The sequence below is a fragment of the Amphichorda felina genome (assembly GCF_050947745.1).
Source record: "Amphichorda felina strain 45539 chromosome Unknown scaffold_3, whole genome shotgun sequence".
NCBI classification, from domain to species: domain Eukaryota; kingdom Fungi; phylum Ascomycota; class Sordariomycetes; order Hypocreales; family Bionectriaceae; genus Amphichorda; species Amphichorda felina.
Window position 1 is genome coordinate 1,716,671 of NW_028145047.1, and position 17,073 is coordinate 1,733,743.

The window sequence follows — 17,073 nt, forward strand, 5'->3', positions numbered from 1 at the left end:
GGGGGGAGACCAGATCTGCTAATGCTGCTGGCTACTACTGGCTAATATTGGTGCTGATTATTGCTGGGCGCTGCTGGGCGTGGCTGCCCACTGACCCTATTACTAGTAGGAAGCCTGGGAAGCCTGGGAAGCCCGGCGCAACTAGCGGTGTCGATGAGACAACGTGTCCAGCACGGGCAATCAATTAATTAAATTTGGCACTTGACCAGGCGGCCCAATGACCTCATTCCTCTGTGTGTTGAGAAGCCTGCTGGGAACGGCCTACGAGTATGTGTCCTCAGTCCGTCCGAGTGGCTAAAATTACAAGAGAGGTAATGGAGCATTGCTGCATTACCGTTCGTGCTAGTGCGACTATGGGCGAATCCGTATAGTATTTAGGCTCCCTCTGATGATCCCGTTGCTGGTGGTGGCTGTATAGTGCGAGTAATATCCGTAGGCCCGTCGGCATCCGCCCGCCCCCCCTTCTCTCTCATAGCTCATGATGAGAGATCTGTCTGACAATTGACGGGGGGAAGGACTCGAATTATTCGCTGCTCAATGCACCTTGGACTCGAGGCAGGGCACCAGTGTACGGGTATCCGAACCGTCGTACATGAGCGGCCCATCCGCCGACGGCTGTAAACCAACCGACTTACACGCTGCATGCAGCCTGCAGTACTAGTCGTCAACTGCTCCCGTGCCCATAGCCGGGAGGTTCAGGACATGCCGCGCCGTGTACGTAGGTATGTATCCCGATAGCTCTCTGTCGCCTTGGGAAATCAAAATGCTAGGCAGCTCGGTCTCACTACTGGCGCCACCCATCAACGCCGCACAACTCCGTGGTCCGGCGATGAACAGAGTCTAATACTTGACACAACATTACCTTTCGTGGCTTCTACGGAGAAAGGTCACGAAAAAGCTTGTCTAGGTACTGCTATACAGCCCACGGTATAAATTGGCTATGGACAATAGGAAATGGTATAATAAGGAAAATTAAAATAAATAAATAAATAAATAAAATAAAGCTTCTTCCCCCTGGTCTCCTCAACGCTACAGCCGAGGAGTTGTGAATGCTCTCCATCCACTCGCACTGATAGCAAGCAGCCGGAGCGAATAGTACTAGCAATCTCCATGGCTCCCCGCAAAAAGAATACCAGGCCGAGGGCCAAGGACAAGCGCGACCCAGGCACGGTCCAGAGTGGTTATGGGATGTGTAAATGGGTGCGGCGGCTGCGCAGCTGGAATGCGTCCTCCGCGGCCCCGGGGGCCCCGGGCGATGACGACCAACACCAGGGCTCGCTCAGCTGGCAGACGGCCAAGCCCACCACCCACCATGACTTGGCCGGCCGCGGCAGCGACGTCGCCAGCGCTGTAGGTTCTGGTGGTTCTGGTGGTGCCGGTGGTGGTGCTGCGAATCGGACTGCTGCTGGTCCTGGTCCCCAGTGCGGCCAGTGGCAGGTTGACCCTATTACAACCACGCCTGCGAGTAGCACCACGCCTGCCGCGGCGCCTACGCCCACGGTTAGTGCCACCGCCCAGCCCCAGGCCCAGTTGGGCCACTTGGGCCCTTCAGGCGATTTGGGCCAGTCACGACAGTCAGGACAGTCGACCCAGCCAACCCAGTCAACCCAGCCAACCCAGCCAACCCAGTCAGGCCAGCCAGCCCAGTCAGGCCAGTCAGGCCAGTCAGGCCAGTCAGACCAGTCGCCTCCCGGAAAGGGCGCCCTCGGAATTTCTAACGCTCCTACCGCCTCTACCGGTAACTCGCAACCCTCCTCCTCATCCTCTTGCTCCTCCTTCTATTACAAGGCCTCGCCCTTTCCTCTGTTTCCCGATCTCCCCGAGACTCTCGAGACGCCTGACTGGGTCGACGCCGCCAGAGAAGCCTGCAAGACCCCTCCGCCTGGCGAACCCGACTGCCTCCATCGCCAACCCGTGCGCAAGCCTTGGACCTCGCGATACAAACCACAAGCCTGGGAAGCCTTCCGAGTGTACAAGCCCGGCGAGGAACCACAGCCACCTTCAACGGCCCTCCGCAAACACATCGCCATGGCCCTCGACGCCTCCATGAGCCGCTCCCGCCAGGACTCCTTCGTGAGCGCCGGCCCGCGGCCCATTTCCACAAACAACCAGAACCGAGACAATGTCAACCGGAACCGCCGCGAGTCCCTGGCCGGCAGTCTCATGGGCGGCATGAGCTGGGGCGGCATGTCCTTTGGCAGCTTCGTCCGCGACGAGTGAGTAATTCCCCCGTACACGACTTCCCACGACTTTCTTCCCCCCCGCGCCATCGCCTTCACCTTGCCCTTCACCTCTTCACCTTTTGCTCTTTGATGACTCCCCCCGCACTTTCACCTCCATCTCACCTAGCCCGCCGTCCCAAACATTCCAACCGTGCAGTGCGCATTGTCTCCGGTCGCCTCGCTGCGAGACATTTTGGACCCTTGCGACCGCCACCACCCGCCAGCCCTGCCCCTCAGCTGGCCTCGATTTGGCGGCGCAACTTCGAGTCATCCCATCCATCTCCCCTCCCCCCTCCCTAATACTCATCATCCCACCCTCACTGCCACGCGACACAAAACATTTGTCTCAGCAAGTTGACTAACACCATGGCCCTCGCTCTAGTTTCACGATGCAGGGCTCCTCGCCATTCGCCCACCAATCCCCTTCCTTCCACTCCGGCTCCTACCTGCCCAAGCTCGAGGCCAACTTCATGCGAGACTTCACCTGCTGCGGCAAGATCCTGCCTAATCTGCACGATCTTCTCCAGCACTACGAAGAGGCCCACACAGAGAACAGCCCGAATGCTGCCCGGAACAACAACTTCTCCCAGTTCGCCCCCATGGGCATGCAAGGTACCAACTCCATGCAGGGCACGCGGACAACACCCACAACGCCTGGCCAGACGACAGCGCGGCCCTCGCCGACGCAGCTCGGCCAGCAGACTCCGGGTATGGGCCTGCCGCTCATGGGCGCACAGCAGAGTATGGGCATGAATGATAGCCAGATGGGCATGGGGATGGGCGGCAACATGCAGGATGACATGGACGCCGTCGCGGACATGGAAATGGACGATGCCGTGGGCACCATGGAGCTAGACGACAGCCAGCGGATGCACCAGACAAGGCACATGTTTGGCCAGCAGCAGCGACCCCAGCTTCACATGGACACCTCGGGCATGACGCAGGGCCTGCGCACGTCCCAGCCCACCACGCCTGCGGCCGCCAGCTTCGGCTTCCAGCACAACCCCACCGTCTCTTCCGTCAACACTCCGACTCTCTCGACACAACAGCAGCAGATCCCCCCGCAACGGCAACCTGCCGGGGTGGACGATATGGACGAGGATCTGCCTGGTATGCCTATGGGAGGAGGCAACGGTGACATCGGCGACGGCAACTTCACCAGCAACGGAAACGCCGATTCCAACTTCTGCATCAACGACCCCGGCAAGAGCCTCTTTAGCCCCAGTGGCGCATTCCCCCAGGGCGGCAATCGCTCGATTCAGGCACAACTTGCCCAGCTCGGCCTCACTAGCGGCCAGATGAACGATCCCCAGGCGAACAAGCTCCTCATGCAGCGCCTGCAGAGCATGATGATGTCTGAGGAGCACAAGCCCTTCAAGTGCCCCGTCATTGGATGCGAGAAGGCCTACAAGAACCAGAATGGCCTCAAGTAAGTCCCCACCCACCCACCCACCATCCCATGTCTTCCACCCGCATGTGGCGTGGCTGACAATTTGACCCAATTAGGTATCACAAGTCGCACGGACACCAAACGCAGCAGTTACACGAGAACGGCGACGGAACATTCTCAATCGTCAACCCGGAGACTAGTGCTCCTTACCCGGGTACCTTGGGAATGGAGAAGGAGAAGCCATTTAACTGCGATACCTGCGGCAAGCGCTACAAGAACCTCAACGGTCTCAAATACGTGAGTCTCCTCATGACGTTCTTTCTTTCTTTCTTTCTTTTTTTTGTTTTTGTTTTTGTTTTTGGTGTGAATGTCAATGCTGACCAATATCCTAGCACAAATCGCACTCCCTGCCGTGCAACCCTGATTTCAAGCTCCATGCTGAGGCAGCGGGTATCAAGCTGCCCCAGCTTCTGCCTGGCGGAATTGGCCTGGCTGTGGGCGGCGACAACATGGGTCAACAACCCCAGGGCCAATAGTCAGAAGCTCTCAAGGCGCGTCACAATGGCGGCCTGGTGAGATCACTGGCAAATTAGGGCTCTCGGTCTCTGACGTTGTGATCGTGTCAACCATTGGACGTGCTACGACGATCCGATCTGGCAAACCCCCCTCGATCGCGCGCCACACACACCTCTTCCCGCGATATACGATGCGGAACCCTTGCCCCGATCCTCAAAACAACAACAAAAGTTCCTGATTTTCTTTCCTTTTATTTCCTACTCGCTCTGCCCATGGGTTACGGCAAGTTGCGACGGCGTTTAATCGGGCTGGGCGGAAAAGAATTACACTAGAGTCATGGCTGCGCTCTCTTTTGAAAAGAAGCTGCTGGTTCTTCGAACAGAAACGAAACCATTCCCTGATATACCCCACCATCTCCACCACATGGCCCTCCTCCCCTTGTGGTCAGTTACATGTCGAGGGATTCAGGGTCTCAAGACGCCCCGCTCTCACGCAGGACGAGACGCGGGCGGCATCTTGGCCCAACAGCACTGTCCTTGAATACAGTCTCACATTTGTACGCCTGCCACTCGGCTGGAGATGCCGCGGGTGTTTTTGGTTTTCTCCGGTTTCATGTTCAATGATTTCCTGTATCCAATTCCTGTTTTAGAGATCGTCAGTGCTCCGTCTGGACCCTCTCCTGCCTGTCGCGGCTGGGAGTGGAGGGGGACACTTTTGAGTGCCCCCGCGTGCCCTGCTTGGTGACGAGAGGCGACTTGAGTCATGGGGCACGCGACCAGGCGGCAGCTTTGATCGATGCAGAAAAGAATGTCGGCTCAGACGGAGCAGGTCCCATTTACTGCGCTGCGATAGTTACCCCAAAACTGCAGGGGCTGGGCTAGCGATGGAGCATCAGTCAAAATGTCCTTGATCTGCATGACACACCATCTACGCTCACACCCCCACCCAGGGACCGTTTTGCTTCACGCTCAACTCGACCTTCTCGTTTAATCATCGTGCTGAGCTTGGCTACACACGGTACCTTTTTTGGACGGAGCGAACTCCGAGGACGTCTGTCCTTTTCCTCCTCCACGTGGGCCGGCGAGATATCTGTCATTTGATTGCTTTCTTAATTTCTGGCACTGTGGTATTGCTTTTTCAGAGGTGTGCAAAACGCACAAAATGACTGGAGTCGACAAGGGGGTTTTAATATAGACTGGACACGATATTGAGATTGACTACGGAGTAATAGACGGGCAAAACGCTCAACTTGACGATTCTACGGCTGGAACCACTGACACACGGTGGCAACATGTACATGCAAAAGTCTATTTATTGAATGTTCAGGTAGAAACAATGGACATGTTATAAAGCACCCAACGCCTCGCGATGCGAAAAAATTACAAAATACAGCCCAGTAGGACCTCGGCAAACAAACCATGAAACGGGCCGTACACATAAGCGTCAAGTCTTGCTTGCACTCACCTTCAACCCTCCCTCTGTCGTCGCCCTGCATCTCTCGTGAGTTCACATGTGTCGTTATAATCAGTTCATTTCCATGCCTTCATCATCGTCGCCCTCGGACTCGAGCATTTGCGTCTGGTTGCTGCCGACGCTAGCCTTGCGCAAGGCCTGGCTGTGCACGCCGCCACCCATGCCGTCCCACTCGAGGTCCTCGCCGCCGACGATGCGGCCCTCCATGTCAATCTCCTGGGAGAGCTCGACGAGGGCGGTGCGCGGCAGGCGCAGGAAGCCCTGGGTGCGGACGACGCGGCCCCAGTGGGTGAAGCAGAAGGTGCACGCGCGCTTGCGGAGCCACTCCTCGCTAGCGAGGCCCGCGCAGTACCAGGTGATGCAGGCGTGCTCGACATCGAGCTCCTTGGCCAGGCGGTTGACGCACAGGAGGCGCAGGTGGGGGATGTTGTAGATGTTGGACATGACCAGGAGCCCGGCCACGTCGGAGAGGTTGGTCGTGGCATCGCTGCCGGCCTCGGAGGTGCCGTGGATGCTGTCTGTGTAGAGATAGTAGAGGAAGGCCTTGACGACCGAGTACGGTTCCGGTATGTGCATCTTCTTTGTATGGAACTCGGCCATCTGGGCATTGTAAAGTCTGGCAAAGTGCGGCCAGCGCGCTTGTAGGATGAGCTTGTGAACGTGGATCGGCTGGGATGTGGGCGCATCTGGGGCCAACCAGTTCTGGTCGGGTGAGGGCTCGTCGGTGCGAATCAAACCCGAACTCACGGCGTCATCGTCATCAAAATCGCCAGCGAGAGCGGTAATGACGAAGTCGGTCCCGCTACCAGTTTCAGGAGGTTGGTCGAAGAGCTTGGCGAGATCGCCTCCAAGGCCCTTGGATGGCTGGTCAACGGATCTAGCAGTCGCGGATGGCCTCGACTGGGTACGGGGCTCAGGGGTCAAGTTGTTACCAAGAAACCCATACCTTCGAAGGTCAATCTCCATGATGTCGCTATTATCAACGGTGAGCTATTGGGATATCTCCGGGATGAAGCATGCATGTCCTTACCTAAGATACTCCTCATATCCATTGGGGCCTAGATCAGTCGCGCCAGGGTCGGTTGGGCAACCTAAAAGCCATGCCTTTGTACCATCATCGTTGATGGTACAATAATGCCATCTGTAGCCCGCTTTGAATATTTCGCGACCCTCTGCCAGCTTTTGCCAGCGCAGGGTTCCCAAGTCAAGAGCAGACAGGGAGCACTCCCGGGGGGTGATGGTTGCGGCCGGTGTGACAAAATCTAGAAGGATGCCCGAAGAGTAGCCGTGAAAGTGTATACCGGAGCCTTGCGAAGGAGTCGTTGGGCCTGACATGAACTTTAGAGCCGATATCGAACCCGGGGCTAGCGGCGCATAGGACTTTAGCTGGAAAGAAGGTGGGTTCACTTGAGCGGTACGCGAGTTTGCCGCATATCCCGAAGCTCCCACGGCAGGACTCTGCGCCATGGTGAAAGTGGGCCGAGGGCTCCCCGAATTTCTGGTACTGGCAGATTGTCGATCAAATATGCCAATCTGCGGCCGCGAATCAAATTCCGGGTTGCCTTTGAGGTCGAGCCACCAGAGGTCGCTGACTTTGTCCATTTCCTCGCTAAGGCCCCCAAAGACCCATACACGATCACCCCAGATGTAGGCTGAGTGATCAAAGCGGCCGACAAAGCGCCATGCTTTGGACCAGGTAAAAGTCTTCAAGTCAAGGAAGCAAATGTCATCCAACACATAGTTGTTCTGGCCAGTGATCCCTCCGATGATGAAAAGTTTATCCTCATGCAATACCGCAGCGTGTCTTGCCCGGCCCTTAGGGATTGGGCCGGAGACCGGAGGTTGAGTCCAGTGCGCTGTCTTGAGGTCGAAGACAATGAGGTCGGACAAATACGTTCGATGTTCGTTTTCGCCACCAAAAACCAGTAGCTTGTCTCCTTGGTAGAGTGTCGCAGTATGGCCTGTGAAAGATGTTAGCACATGAATATCATTTTACAGTTGAAGTGCTCCGTACCCATCCGAACACCCGGTATGTCTCCGTAATTGTCCACCAAGGACCATTGATGGCTAACTAGATCTAAGCGTAGCACATGGTTGTATACTTCGTCAGTGTACTGGTCAAAGCCGCCAAACGCATATATCTGGTTGTTCCCGCAGTAGGTGACCGAGGCATTGACCAAGCACGCCGGTCGTTGGCCTAATGTGCGAGTCACCTTAGGGCGGTATCCTTCAAAAAGTCGACTCTTGACCGGCGAGTTCGGCATGATATATGTATTGTTCGATGAGGCGACCGAAGCGGGGTGCCAGGGCGTGGCCACAGCCTGAGCAAGGGGTCCAGCCGACACAGGCGCGCCAGTTGAGCTGCTCGACGTGTTCGGTCCGCCAAAGATAGACGCGGGCGCCACAGCGTTGCCGGGAGTGGATTGTTGCGCCATATTGACAGGAATCTGTCAGGCTTGGTGTCACCGGCTGTGCTATGCGATCATCTCAGGGTCCTCACTGCCAGTGATGGACAAAGGCAAGGTTGCCTAGGAAACGGCGCAACAGCCAGGCCCAAACGTGGGATTTGGAGTTTGACCGTCTGCTGGGGGATGCAGTTTGTCGATACCTAAGCCAAGAGTTTGGGGAGAGACCCAAGGAAGGATGTGCTGTATTCGCGCGAGGTCCTGATAGGTAGAAGAAGGCCAACCATGGCGTTGGTGTTTCCAATCTCCAGCCGCAGCCGCCTTTGTCGGGGTTGGATGTTGGAGTTTGACAGGGGCGAAAAGGCTAAGCCGGAACTGGACTAGCGGTGTCACTCCCGTGGGCGGAGCGGACTTTCCCCCAACCCGCCCCATACACTGCGGTTGCCCGGGCGATACCCCAATGTGGCAGAAAGTAAATAAAAAGGAAACCGTGAAATGGGACGACTACTCCTTCCCTCCTTCTTCCGCACCACCACTCCTATCCGCTCCCCTAAGTTTTACCTATACTTACCTCTCTCTCGCACTCTCTCTGTCAAAAGCTCCTCAGCTTTGCCAGAATCCTCACAAATCCTTTCACAAGACGCCGCAATCTGCCAAGTCCACTAGATCTTATCGCTGGCCTTGCGCAGCCATCTGATCGCCCCCGACTTCGCCTGCGCTTTGTCAAAGGCCCTTTCGATTATATCGAACATTGCACACAGAAATACTAACCCCCAGGAATCTTTAGCTAGAGTCTCTTGGAACTCGTTCGATATCATCGAAGCTCGATTCTCCGTCGACGCATTCGGTTGCTTCTCGTTGGAGACCCCACTCAGACAACTGCACAAGTTGACACACGTCAGAGTCAGTCATCATGGCCACTGCAACGGTGTCAACTCCGATCAAGTCCCACCGTGGACTCTTCTCTTCTCGTACCGCTGGCGGACGGATGCCCCTCACTCCTTCCCCTCGCCAACAGTCGTCCACCACCAGACAACCCGTCAACCTCGACTCGTCTCCTTTCACGCCTGAGAGACACAGTGGGAAGGACTGCCGGGCATCCTCCAAGACCACGTACAGTGGAAACCTCATGTCCCACCTTTCTCGACCTACATCCAAGTCTTCCCATAAGGATTCTCCCAAGTCCAACATTGCTCGGGTGGTCCACACTCCCCGCAAGGCCCTTGAGCTCGGCGTCTCCGACTTCACCCTTACCGGAACTGGCAAGACTCCGGCCAGTTCCAAGTTAAAGAAGGCTCTGCGTCAGAAAGGCACCAAGACCACTTTGAACTACGGCGGTGACCGTTTTATTCCCAACCGTGCCGCCAGCTCCGGTATTGCGCACAGTGGTTCTAGCAAGGTTGATGTTTCCGACAGACAGCGGCCCAAGACCAGCAACGGTGTTAGCTCCTCCGTGCTGTCGTCTGCCGCTGACGAGGCTGCTGCCGCTCTGGAAGGCCTGAATATTAATGACGAGGAGGCTGACTACACTCGTCCTTCTCCCAACACGGTCGCCTATCAGGACTCGCTAGCTAATGCCTGCGGTGTCAAGCTCAACACTCGCATTCTCGAGTTCAAGCCGGCCCCACCCGAATCTTCAAAGCCTATCGACCTCCGCCAGCAGTACAATCGCCCTCTCAGGTCTGCCAGCAGTACCTCTGCCCAGCTGCGCCGCCGCATTGCCACGGCTCCGGAGCGTGTTCTCGATGCTCCGGGTCTCATTGACGACTACTACCTCAACCTACTTGACTGGAGCTCCGGAAACCAGGTTGCCATTGGCCTGGAGCGCAGCGTCTACGTGTGGTCCGCCGATGAGGGTAGCGTGAACTGCCTTCTTGAGACCTCTCCTGACACATACGTTAGCAGCGTTAAGTGGTCTGGTGATGGCGCCTATGTCGGCGTTGGCCTGGGCACTGGTGAAGTTCAGATCTGGGATGTTGCCGAAGCCCAGAAAATCCGCAGCATGTACGGCCATGACACTCGTGTGGGCGTCATGGGTTGGAACAAGCACCTTCTCTCCACCGGCGCCCGTAGCGGCCTCGTCTTCAACCACGACGTGCGCATCGCTGAACACAAGGTTGCTGAGCTCGTCTCCCATACGTCCGAGGTCTGCGGCCTAGAGTGGCGATCGGACGGTGCGCAGCTCGCTACCGGTGGCAACGACAACCTAGTCTCCATCTGGGATGCCCGTTCTCTCTCGGTCCCCAAGTTCACCAAGACCAACCACAAGGCCGCCGTCAAGGCCCTCGCCTGGTGCCCCTGGAACATGAACCTCCTTGCCACCGGTGGTGGCTCCTATGACCGCCACATCCACTTCTGGAATTCCACGTCTGGAGCCCGCGTCAACAGCATCGATACCGGATCCCAGGTCACCTCTCTGCGCTGGAGTCCCCACTACCGCGAGATTGTCAGCTCAAGCGGTTTCCCCGATAACTCTCTAAGCATCTGGAGCTACCCTACGCTGGTCCGCAATGTCGAAATTCCCGCCCACGAGAGCCGGGTTCTTCACAGCTGCCTGAGCCCTGATGGCCAGATGCTTGCCACTGCCGCTGCCGATGAGAGCTTGAAGTTCTGGAAGGTCTTCGAGAAGAAGGCTGGCGCTGCTGGTAGCATCAGCGGTGCCGGTGCTTCAGGCAAGGCGGATATGGTCAAGCAAATGACCATCCGATAAAGACTTCTCTCGATCGGTCTGCGGTAGGTATGATCTTTCTTAGGTCAATCGTTCTTGCGGGGCAATGATTTTAAGCACGGCGTTGGGGAGATACTATTGCTGCTCTTCTATACGTGGTACGAAAGTGCTTCTCCACGCATGAACGAAACGAAAGACACGGCTCTAGGAAGGAACTATGATATGGACGTGGGATTAAGGGAACAATATTTCTTTTTTTTCGGTAATGAATACCATTCATTACCTAGTAGTTTCCGTATTCTTTACGGTAGGCGGTGGAGGATTTAATTAGGGCAACTCAGCAATACACATGGAACACGCAGTTTTTGGTGTTATTTTTTAATGATGGTTTGACACCGCAATTCCTCAAGTGAGATTCATCTTGGAAGTATATGACACAGCAGCATTGACGATGAAGATGAGGATGTCTTCTAATACCTTGTTACGGGTAGCGGGGTTGGTGATTACTAAGCCACGTGCACTGCTGTAGACGGGCCTACAAGGTGAATCTGCCGTGCACAGGCAACTCTACCACTGCATGCACACCAGGCCAACTGACGGTCAAGACCCAACACCCAGATTCTACGGCCGGCAGACGCACAATCTACGAGATTCTATAGACACGAGCTCGTCGATCAATCGTCCTGAACTTTCCACGTCCGCGCGAAGCAGCAGCCTGAGCGGCCTTGTATAGCCGCCCAGCGCCCAGTGCCGGTGGCGCAACCCAGATTCACCCCAGAGACTCGCTCCCAGACTCTCGCGCCATACCTGACTCCAGATCCATCACTCCCCGTGACGACGCATCTAGCCGTTTGTGTTGGAACCGTTGTCATTGGACAGACGATTTACGGAACCGAAAGTCCATCGCGCACCGCACCTTGACACACTGCGTCCAGCTGTCAACTCGCGCGCCGAGTCAGTCAGAACAGACAAGATGTCGAACGCGGCTGTCGGTCACGTCTACCAGACGATCATTGAGGAGGTTATTAACAGCTCCCGAGTTGACTTTGAAGAGAGCGGGATCGAAGAGTCGGTTCTCGAAGAGCTGCGACAGGTAAGCGAACCAGCCATCTCCCTACCTCCCTCCGTGTCTTGTCTCCATCTGTCCTCGTTTTGATCCATCACCCTCTGTTGCGCTTACGTGCCCCGTCATGTCGTCACTAGCTGGGGCACCGGCGTAATCTGGTGTGCCTCTGGAATGCCCCTGTATTTCAAGCAAAAGACGCTGGGCCAGAGACGGCGACGACTTGGCGACGACTTCATTTGCGTTGCCCGACACCCGCCATTGCACGAGAAGAAGGCCGTGCCAGTGGTGGTGAGCAGTGGCGGAGTTTGGGGAGGGGGCAGCAGGGCGGGAGGGCACTATTTGGGTCTTTTAAGGCCAAGGCCCCTGCTACACCACTCCGTGCACCGCCTCTGCCGCTGATTGGTCACATCTCTCTACCTCGCTGCATCGCACGTCGCACTACGCATACCTGGGCTGTGGTCCATCATCAGGCATCACTCTGCACGCCCACCCTCATGTCACTTCGCATTTTGTCTCCCGCTTCCCACTTCTCTCTTCCCCTTTTATTTTTGTGTGTGTTGTTGGCTCAATCTACCATGTATCCAAACCCAGTCACATCGCGCCACTCATCAACTCGACTCTCATGACGGGCGTGGCTAACGCTTTATCAACCTTGTAGGGATGGCAGCAAAAGCTCACCCAACTTGACGTGGCTCGATTTCCCTGGGATCCTAAGCCTGACCCCCCAGCACAGCCAGCGCAGCCTGCCGTTGTCCCTGCCCCAGCGCCTGCCCCGAGTCACTCGCAAGCGCAGTTCTCACCGCAGCTCCCGCAACCTACAGCGAGTCCGGCACCGCAAAATGGCATCAAGCAAGAGCCGGATGTGGCAAGCAATATGCCCACTATGCCCATAAAACAAGAGCCGGGGACACCAGCCATGCCACCGGTGAACTTCAACGGCATGGATAACAAGACCAACGTGGCCGCGCATCGTGCGGCGCAACTAGTCCAGCAACGTTACGGTGACAGGGCCGTTGGATCCATCAATGCCCTCCAGGCGGGTCAGCAGCCACAGCAACAGCCGCAGCAACAACAACAGCAACAACAACAACAACAGCCGTCAGATGCCCAGCAGGCCTATCGCCAACAGACTGCCAGCAACGGGCAAGGCCACCTGCAAAACGCCCAGACCGATGGCGCTCCCGATGATTTTGAAGGGGTTTTGCTCGAGCGGGATGCCAGTGGTGATGTCCGAGAGCTCGGGCGGTTGGAGATCGACCAAAAGCTTCACGAACTGATTGCTTCCAAGGCAAAGAGTATGGAAGGAGGCGGCCTGATGCTGCCCCTGAAGGAGGCGACGCGGCACAGGCCCATGCCCAATACTAACCGCAAGGGCAAGGGCATTGCTGGCCATGATGGTGGTGACGACGAGGAAGAGGACGAAGATGCCATCAACTCGGATCTGGACGACCCGGATGAGGGTGGCTCCGAAGACGAGGTTGATGACGAAGGCCTAGGTCACATCATGCTTTGCATGTACGACAAGGTCCAGCGTGTCAAGAACAAGTGGTAAGTCCATCGCGTCCCCCCAAGTTCCTTGCCGGGTGACTCTGACAGCCTCGCAGGAAGTGCACTCTGAAGGACGGGGTGTTGCTTGTGAATGGCAAAGAGTACGTTTTCCACAAGGCCACGGGCGAATACGAATGGTAGATGGCCGCAACCAAGGTGCCGCGGTTGCCCGTCGGATAGATGCCCCCCGGCTGCCCCTACGAATAGCACTTAACCCAATGATTATTTTTCTGTTTTCGTCACAGCCACTAGATTGGAGGCACACCCTGAGGGAGGGAGGGTGATACGAACAACCGACAAGGCGCAAAAGGTCGCGAGCACGGCGACGTTCGCAAGCGGAACGAAGAGAGCCAAATGCTCTACACGACGCCTCATTTGTACAACGTATAGGAGTCTAGCTTAGGGATTAAACAAGATATGCCATTAACTGCGTTCACGGAGCCAATGCATACGCCCAGCGTGTTCATCACTGGGGGTTTACATGTGATTCACACCCTTCCTGCAAGCGAATCGCCGACTAGTGCATCGTTGTGTGCTCAGTAGCCTAAGTGGGCATAGCGACGAGACCCGCGGACATCTGGCCGAGAGTGAGCACTGAGACCCAGTCTAGCGGGCTCGGCTCCCCTGCAACAATAGTCCTAGCACAGACGGAGTACATACTACGGAGTACTAGGACCTATTACTACTGTGTATTACGCTGTCTCCAGCTCATGAAGCAATCTAGCAGGCATTCAACCCAGGGCGGGGGGCGCAGATAACAACAGAGCGCAGAGTGCCTAGCCCAAAATAACCATCCCGGTGTCTGCCAACGCATACATACAGGTATGTCCCTGGTAATATTCAACAATCATCATTTCGCGTGCCCAGCGCGCCGCAATTTCGCAGCCTCGCGTCTCGGCCAATCTCGCGTCCACTCAGAATCTGACACCCCAGCAAGGTCTGACCCGACAGCTTGGGTCCAAGTCGAGACACTAAACAGGGGTTCGGAATCCATCCATCCAAGCCGCGTCGCCGCCACAGACCGCCCTCCCACTTGCTGGGTTCTCGTAGAGGTATCCATAATGTTGAGAACACATTTTTTTGGGGGCCAAAAAAAGATGACTATGTGTGCTTTAGGCATTCTGCCTGCTCTCGGGATCCTGCTTCGTGTCAGCTGTCTTCGTTGCCTGCTGGTCCTGGTGTTGTGTGTTAGCTGATAACCATGATCGAGCCGTAGCGCGCGCCTCGTCCAATAACGTGGGGATGACTCTTCTATTCTGCATAGTACTCCGTGCGAACAGATGCATACATGGCACAGAGTACATTTCCTTAGCCGACTCCTGTTATTGTTTCAAGTAGGCCAGCATGTCTCAATCCCCAGCCGACCTAGACCAGGGCCTTGGGCCGGCTGGCAGGTCGCGATATGCAGGCTTCAGAGCCATCATGCACAGTAGCACTACTATGCATGTAGTTAGCTCGGTGAACACAGTGTTGTTACGTACGTAGTATGCGAAACCCCCAGTGTCTTCGATGAATTGCCTGCCTGGTTTAAGGCATCGACCAATAGTAGTACCATCCACGGAGTACGGATACTTCCAACAATCATTCGGGTAATTGACCACAGGCGCCACCGGGGGCCCCCATGGTCATGCAAGCTCTCTGTTCAAGTGTTTGCATTTGGAACATGTGCCGTAGTCTCACTGCGTTGCTTTTCGTTGTACTCGTAGACGCCGATATCTCCAACAAAGTCCGTATTCGCTACACATTCTCGCCGATTGCAAGACACGGAATGATGACAAGGAGGAACTGAGAGCAATTACTCAAACAAAAATGCGGCGCCCCTGCAAGACGCACAAGGGGGGTTCGTTGAGAGGGTGCACATCCAACAACGGAGCCCATTGTACTCGTCCTTCGTGCTGGTATGTAGACGGTGTGTTCCACCGCAGAGGGGAATCACAGCTCGTGGGAACCCTCACCTCTAGTCCCCCTCATTAGTGTGACTCTGGAGAAGGTAAACCCCAGCGTATTGCAGCCCTGCGTGACCCGCTCCTGTCTTGCCGGCGTCATGCTGTGCAAGCCAAGTGTCCCATGTGCCCACTATGTTGGTCGGTCCAACCGTCTAAGAAATTTCGGTTGCCTATGTATATGTTTGGACGGCAATCAGGTTGGGCACGCGGCAAGTCGCGCGATAGGCTGCGACGAGTTGTGGCCCAACTTGTAGTGTTTACTACTACTACCTATAGTGGCCGCATATGAGGACGCGACTGACACCTGTCGATGGCAAATTACCCGTACGCACGCGCACCTGACCTCACAATGACTTGGCATGGACAATTGGTAACTTAATTCGTGAAACAACTTTTGTGCTGCTTTGTCTGCTGTCCGTTTGCTGTCAAAGTTTGGACATATCCGGAGCAAAGGTCAAGTCTGGGGGCTGTACGGAGTAAGCTGCGGCTTGACACACACTCCTGTCCAGGTGTGATCTCTCAAAGAATAGATAACTGACCATAATGACTGAGTTATGTACACAGTACAAGAATCTCACTGCCATGGTCAGTTGGTTCAATGTCTTCATCGTTCCGGTGCCAGCACAACGGCCACGCTAGTACGCAACCAAACTAATCCCGTTGTGAGAAGTGACGGTGTAAATGAGATTTTGATCGGCAACCCATCCACAGCCTGATGATCAACCTGTACATTGTACATACGTACTCGCTGTTGGCTACTACTTCGAAGCCTAGATAAAGTCACCAGGTTACATCCCGGTGGGCCCCCATCTACGTAATGAGGTCCCGGTGCGTCGGATCCCGATCATCGAGTTGGGGACACGGGAAACACGGGGGACACCGACTCGACGGGCTCGTGCGCCTGGCCTGCTGAGGAAAACAATGCAATGCACTCATACTATGTACTGTGGCCATCTGCCGCCCATCCTTTCGTGGTTCCTCGACTGGTAAGAGTGCTGCGACATAGTGTCGCCGCGTCGGCCCTGTTAGGGGAAAAAAAGGCGAGTGCCATGCACATCCGATTTGGCGAGTCTATTTTGTGCCCTACTGAAAGTGTAGAAACTTTAGAAGGCATGGAGATGAATGCTAACCGGAAGCCCACTCTCTCGTCTGGTCTCGGTCAAAGTCTTGGCCAAAGACCGTGCACCCTGCTGTAAATCTCGGCAACCAGGTGGGTAGAGTCGAATCGTCGAGGGTAGTTTTACCCTTGGAGCCTTCGAATACTACTAGTGTTATGTATTTAGAGCCTTCGAAAGCACAGTGTGGTGCAACCGAAACGAAAGCCACCTCTTATGTCTCATTCCCGCCCGCATGGAGACTATGCCTGGTGACCCGACAAGTTGGGCGAGATGCCACCCGTTCGGTGTTGGCGTCGTCCTGTGGCGCACCGGGACTATCGCGCGGCGCCGCAGCGAATCGCACCGTGTTCCCAACCGGTGCGGGCACTAAGGTAAGTGTCCCTGAGGATTGGTTCCGCTCGGGGGTGTTCCAGCCTTCCAGGGCCCAGGGCCCAGGACCCTCACCCAGCTCTTGAGCGGCCGCGGGACTGGCGGCGGGTCGATGGCTCGCATCGTAGAGGTGGGGCGGGCGCGTTTTGGAGTTGGTTGTAGAATCGTCGGCTCGTCTCAGCAAAGGTCGGGTTACGCGGCGGGGTGGCTGAGGATCTGCTTCGCTGTCATGGTTGGCGCCTTCGACACAAACCAACAGGCAAATGAGCAGAGGCGGTATCCATTGGGAAGCATGCAGGTTCTGAGGTGGGAGGCGACGAACTGAGGTCAAGCGGGACGTGGATGCGACCCT

General features: G+C 56.0%; 4 protein-coding genes across 4 annotated transcripts; 3 read left to right on the forward strand and 1 right to left on the reverse strand.

Annotated features, from left to right (window-relative positions):
- Positions 1-1,196: 1,196 nt before the first annotated feature.
- Positions 1,197-4,148, forward strand: SFP1 (zinc-coordinating transcription factor SFP1; the record flags this gene model as incomplete). The annotated part of the gene is made up of 5 exons (XM_083192693.1): positions 1,197-1,200; positions 1,355-2,216; positions 2,605-3,651; positions 3,729-3,909; positions 4,005-4,148. 5 exons carry the CDS (start codon positions 1,197-1,199, stop codon positions 4,146-4,148), a joined length of 2,238 nt encoding a protein of 745 aa, XP_083051750.1.
- A 1,504-nt stretch (positions 4,149-5,652) lies between these two features.
- Positions 5,653-8,036, reverse strand: ACO1O0_003239 (uncharacterized protein; the record flags this gene model as incomplete). Its single annotated transcript, XM_083192694.1, has 3 exons — positions 5,653-6,574; positions 6,632-7,562; positions 7,616-8,036. The coding sequence occupies 3 exons, from the start codon at positions 8,034-8,036 to the stop codon at positions 5,653-5,655; spliced, it is 2,274 nt and encodes a 757-aa protein (XP_083051751.1).
- Positions 8,037-8,919: 883 nt separating this feature from the next.
- On the forward strand, positions 8,920-10,716 carry slp1 (WD40-repeat-containing domain protein; the record flags this gene model as incomplete). Its single annotated transcript, XM_083192695.1, has 1 exon — positions 8,920-10,716. The coding sequence occupies one exon, from the start codon at positions 8,920-8,922 to the stop codon at positions 10,714-10,716; it is 1,797 nt and encodes a 598-aa protein (XP_083051752.1).
- A 931-nt stretch (positions 10,717-11,647) lies between these two features.
- TOA1 (transcription initiation factor IIA large subunit) lies at positions 11,648-13,429 on the forward strand (the record flags this gene model as incomplete). Its single annotated transcript, XM_083192696.1, has 3 exons — positions 11,648-11,767; positions 12,399-13,288; positions 13,345-13,429. 3 exons carry the CDS (start codon positions 11,648-11,650, stop codon positions 13,427-13,429), a joined length of 1,095 nt encoding a protein of 364 aa, XP_083051753.1.
- Between the last annotated feature and the right edge of the window lie 3,644 nt (positions 13,430-17,073).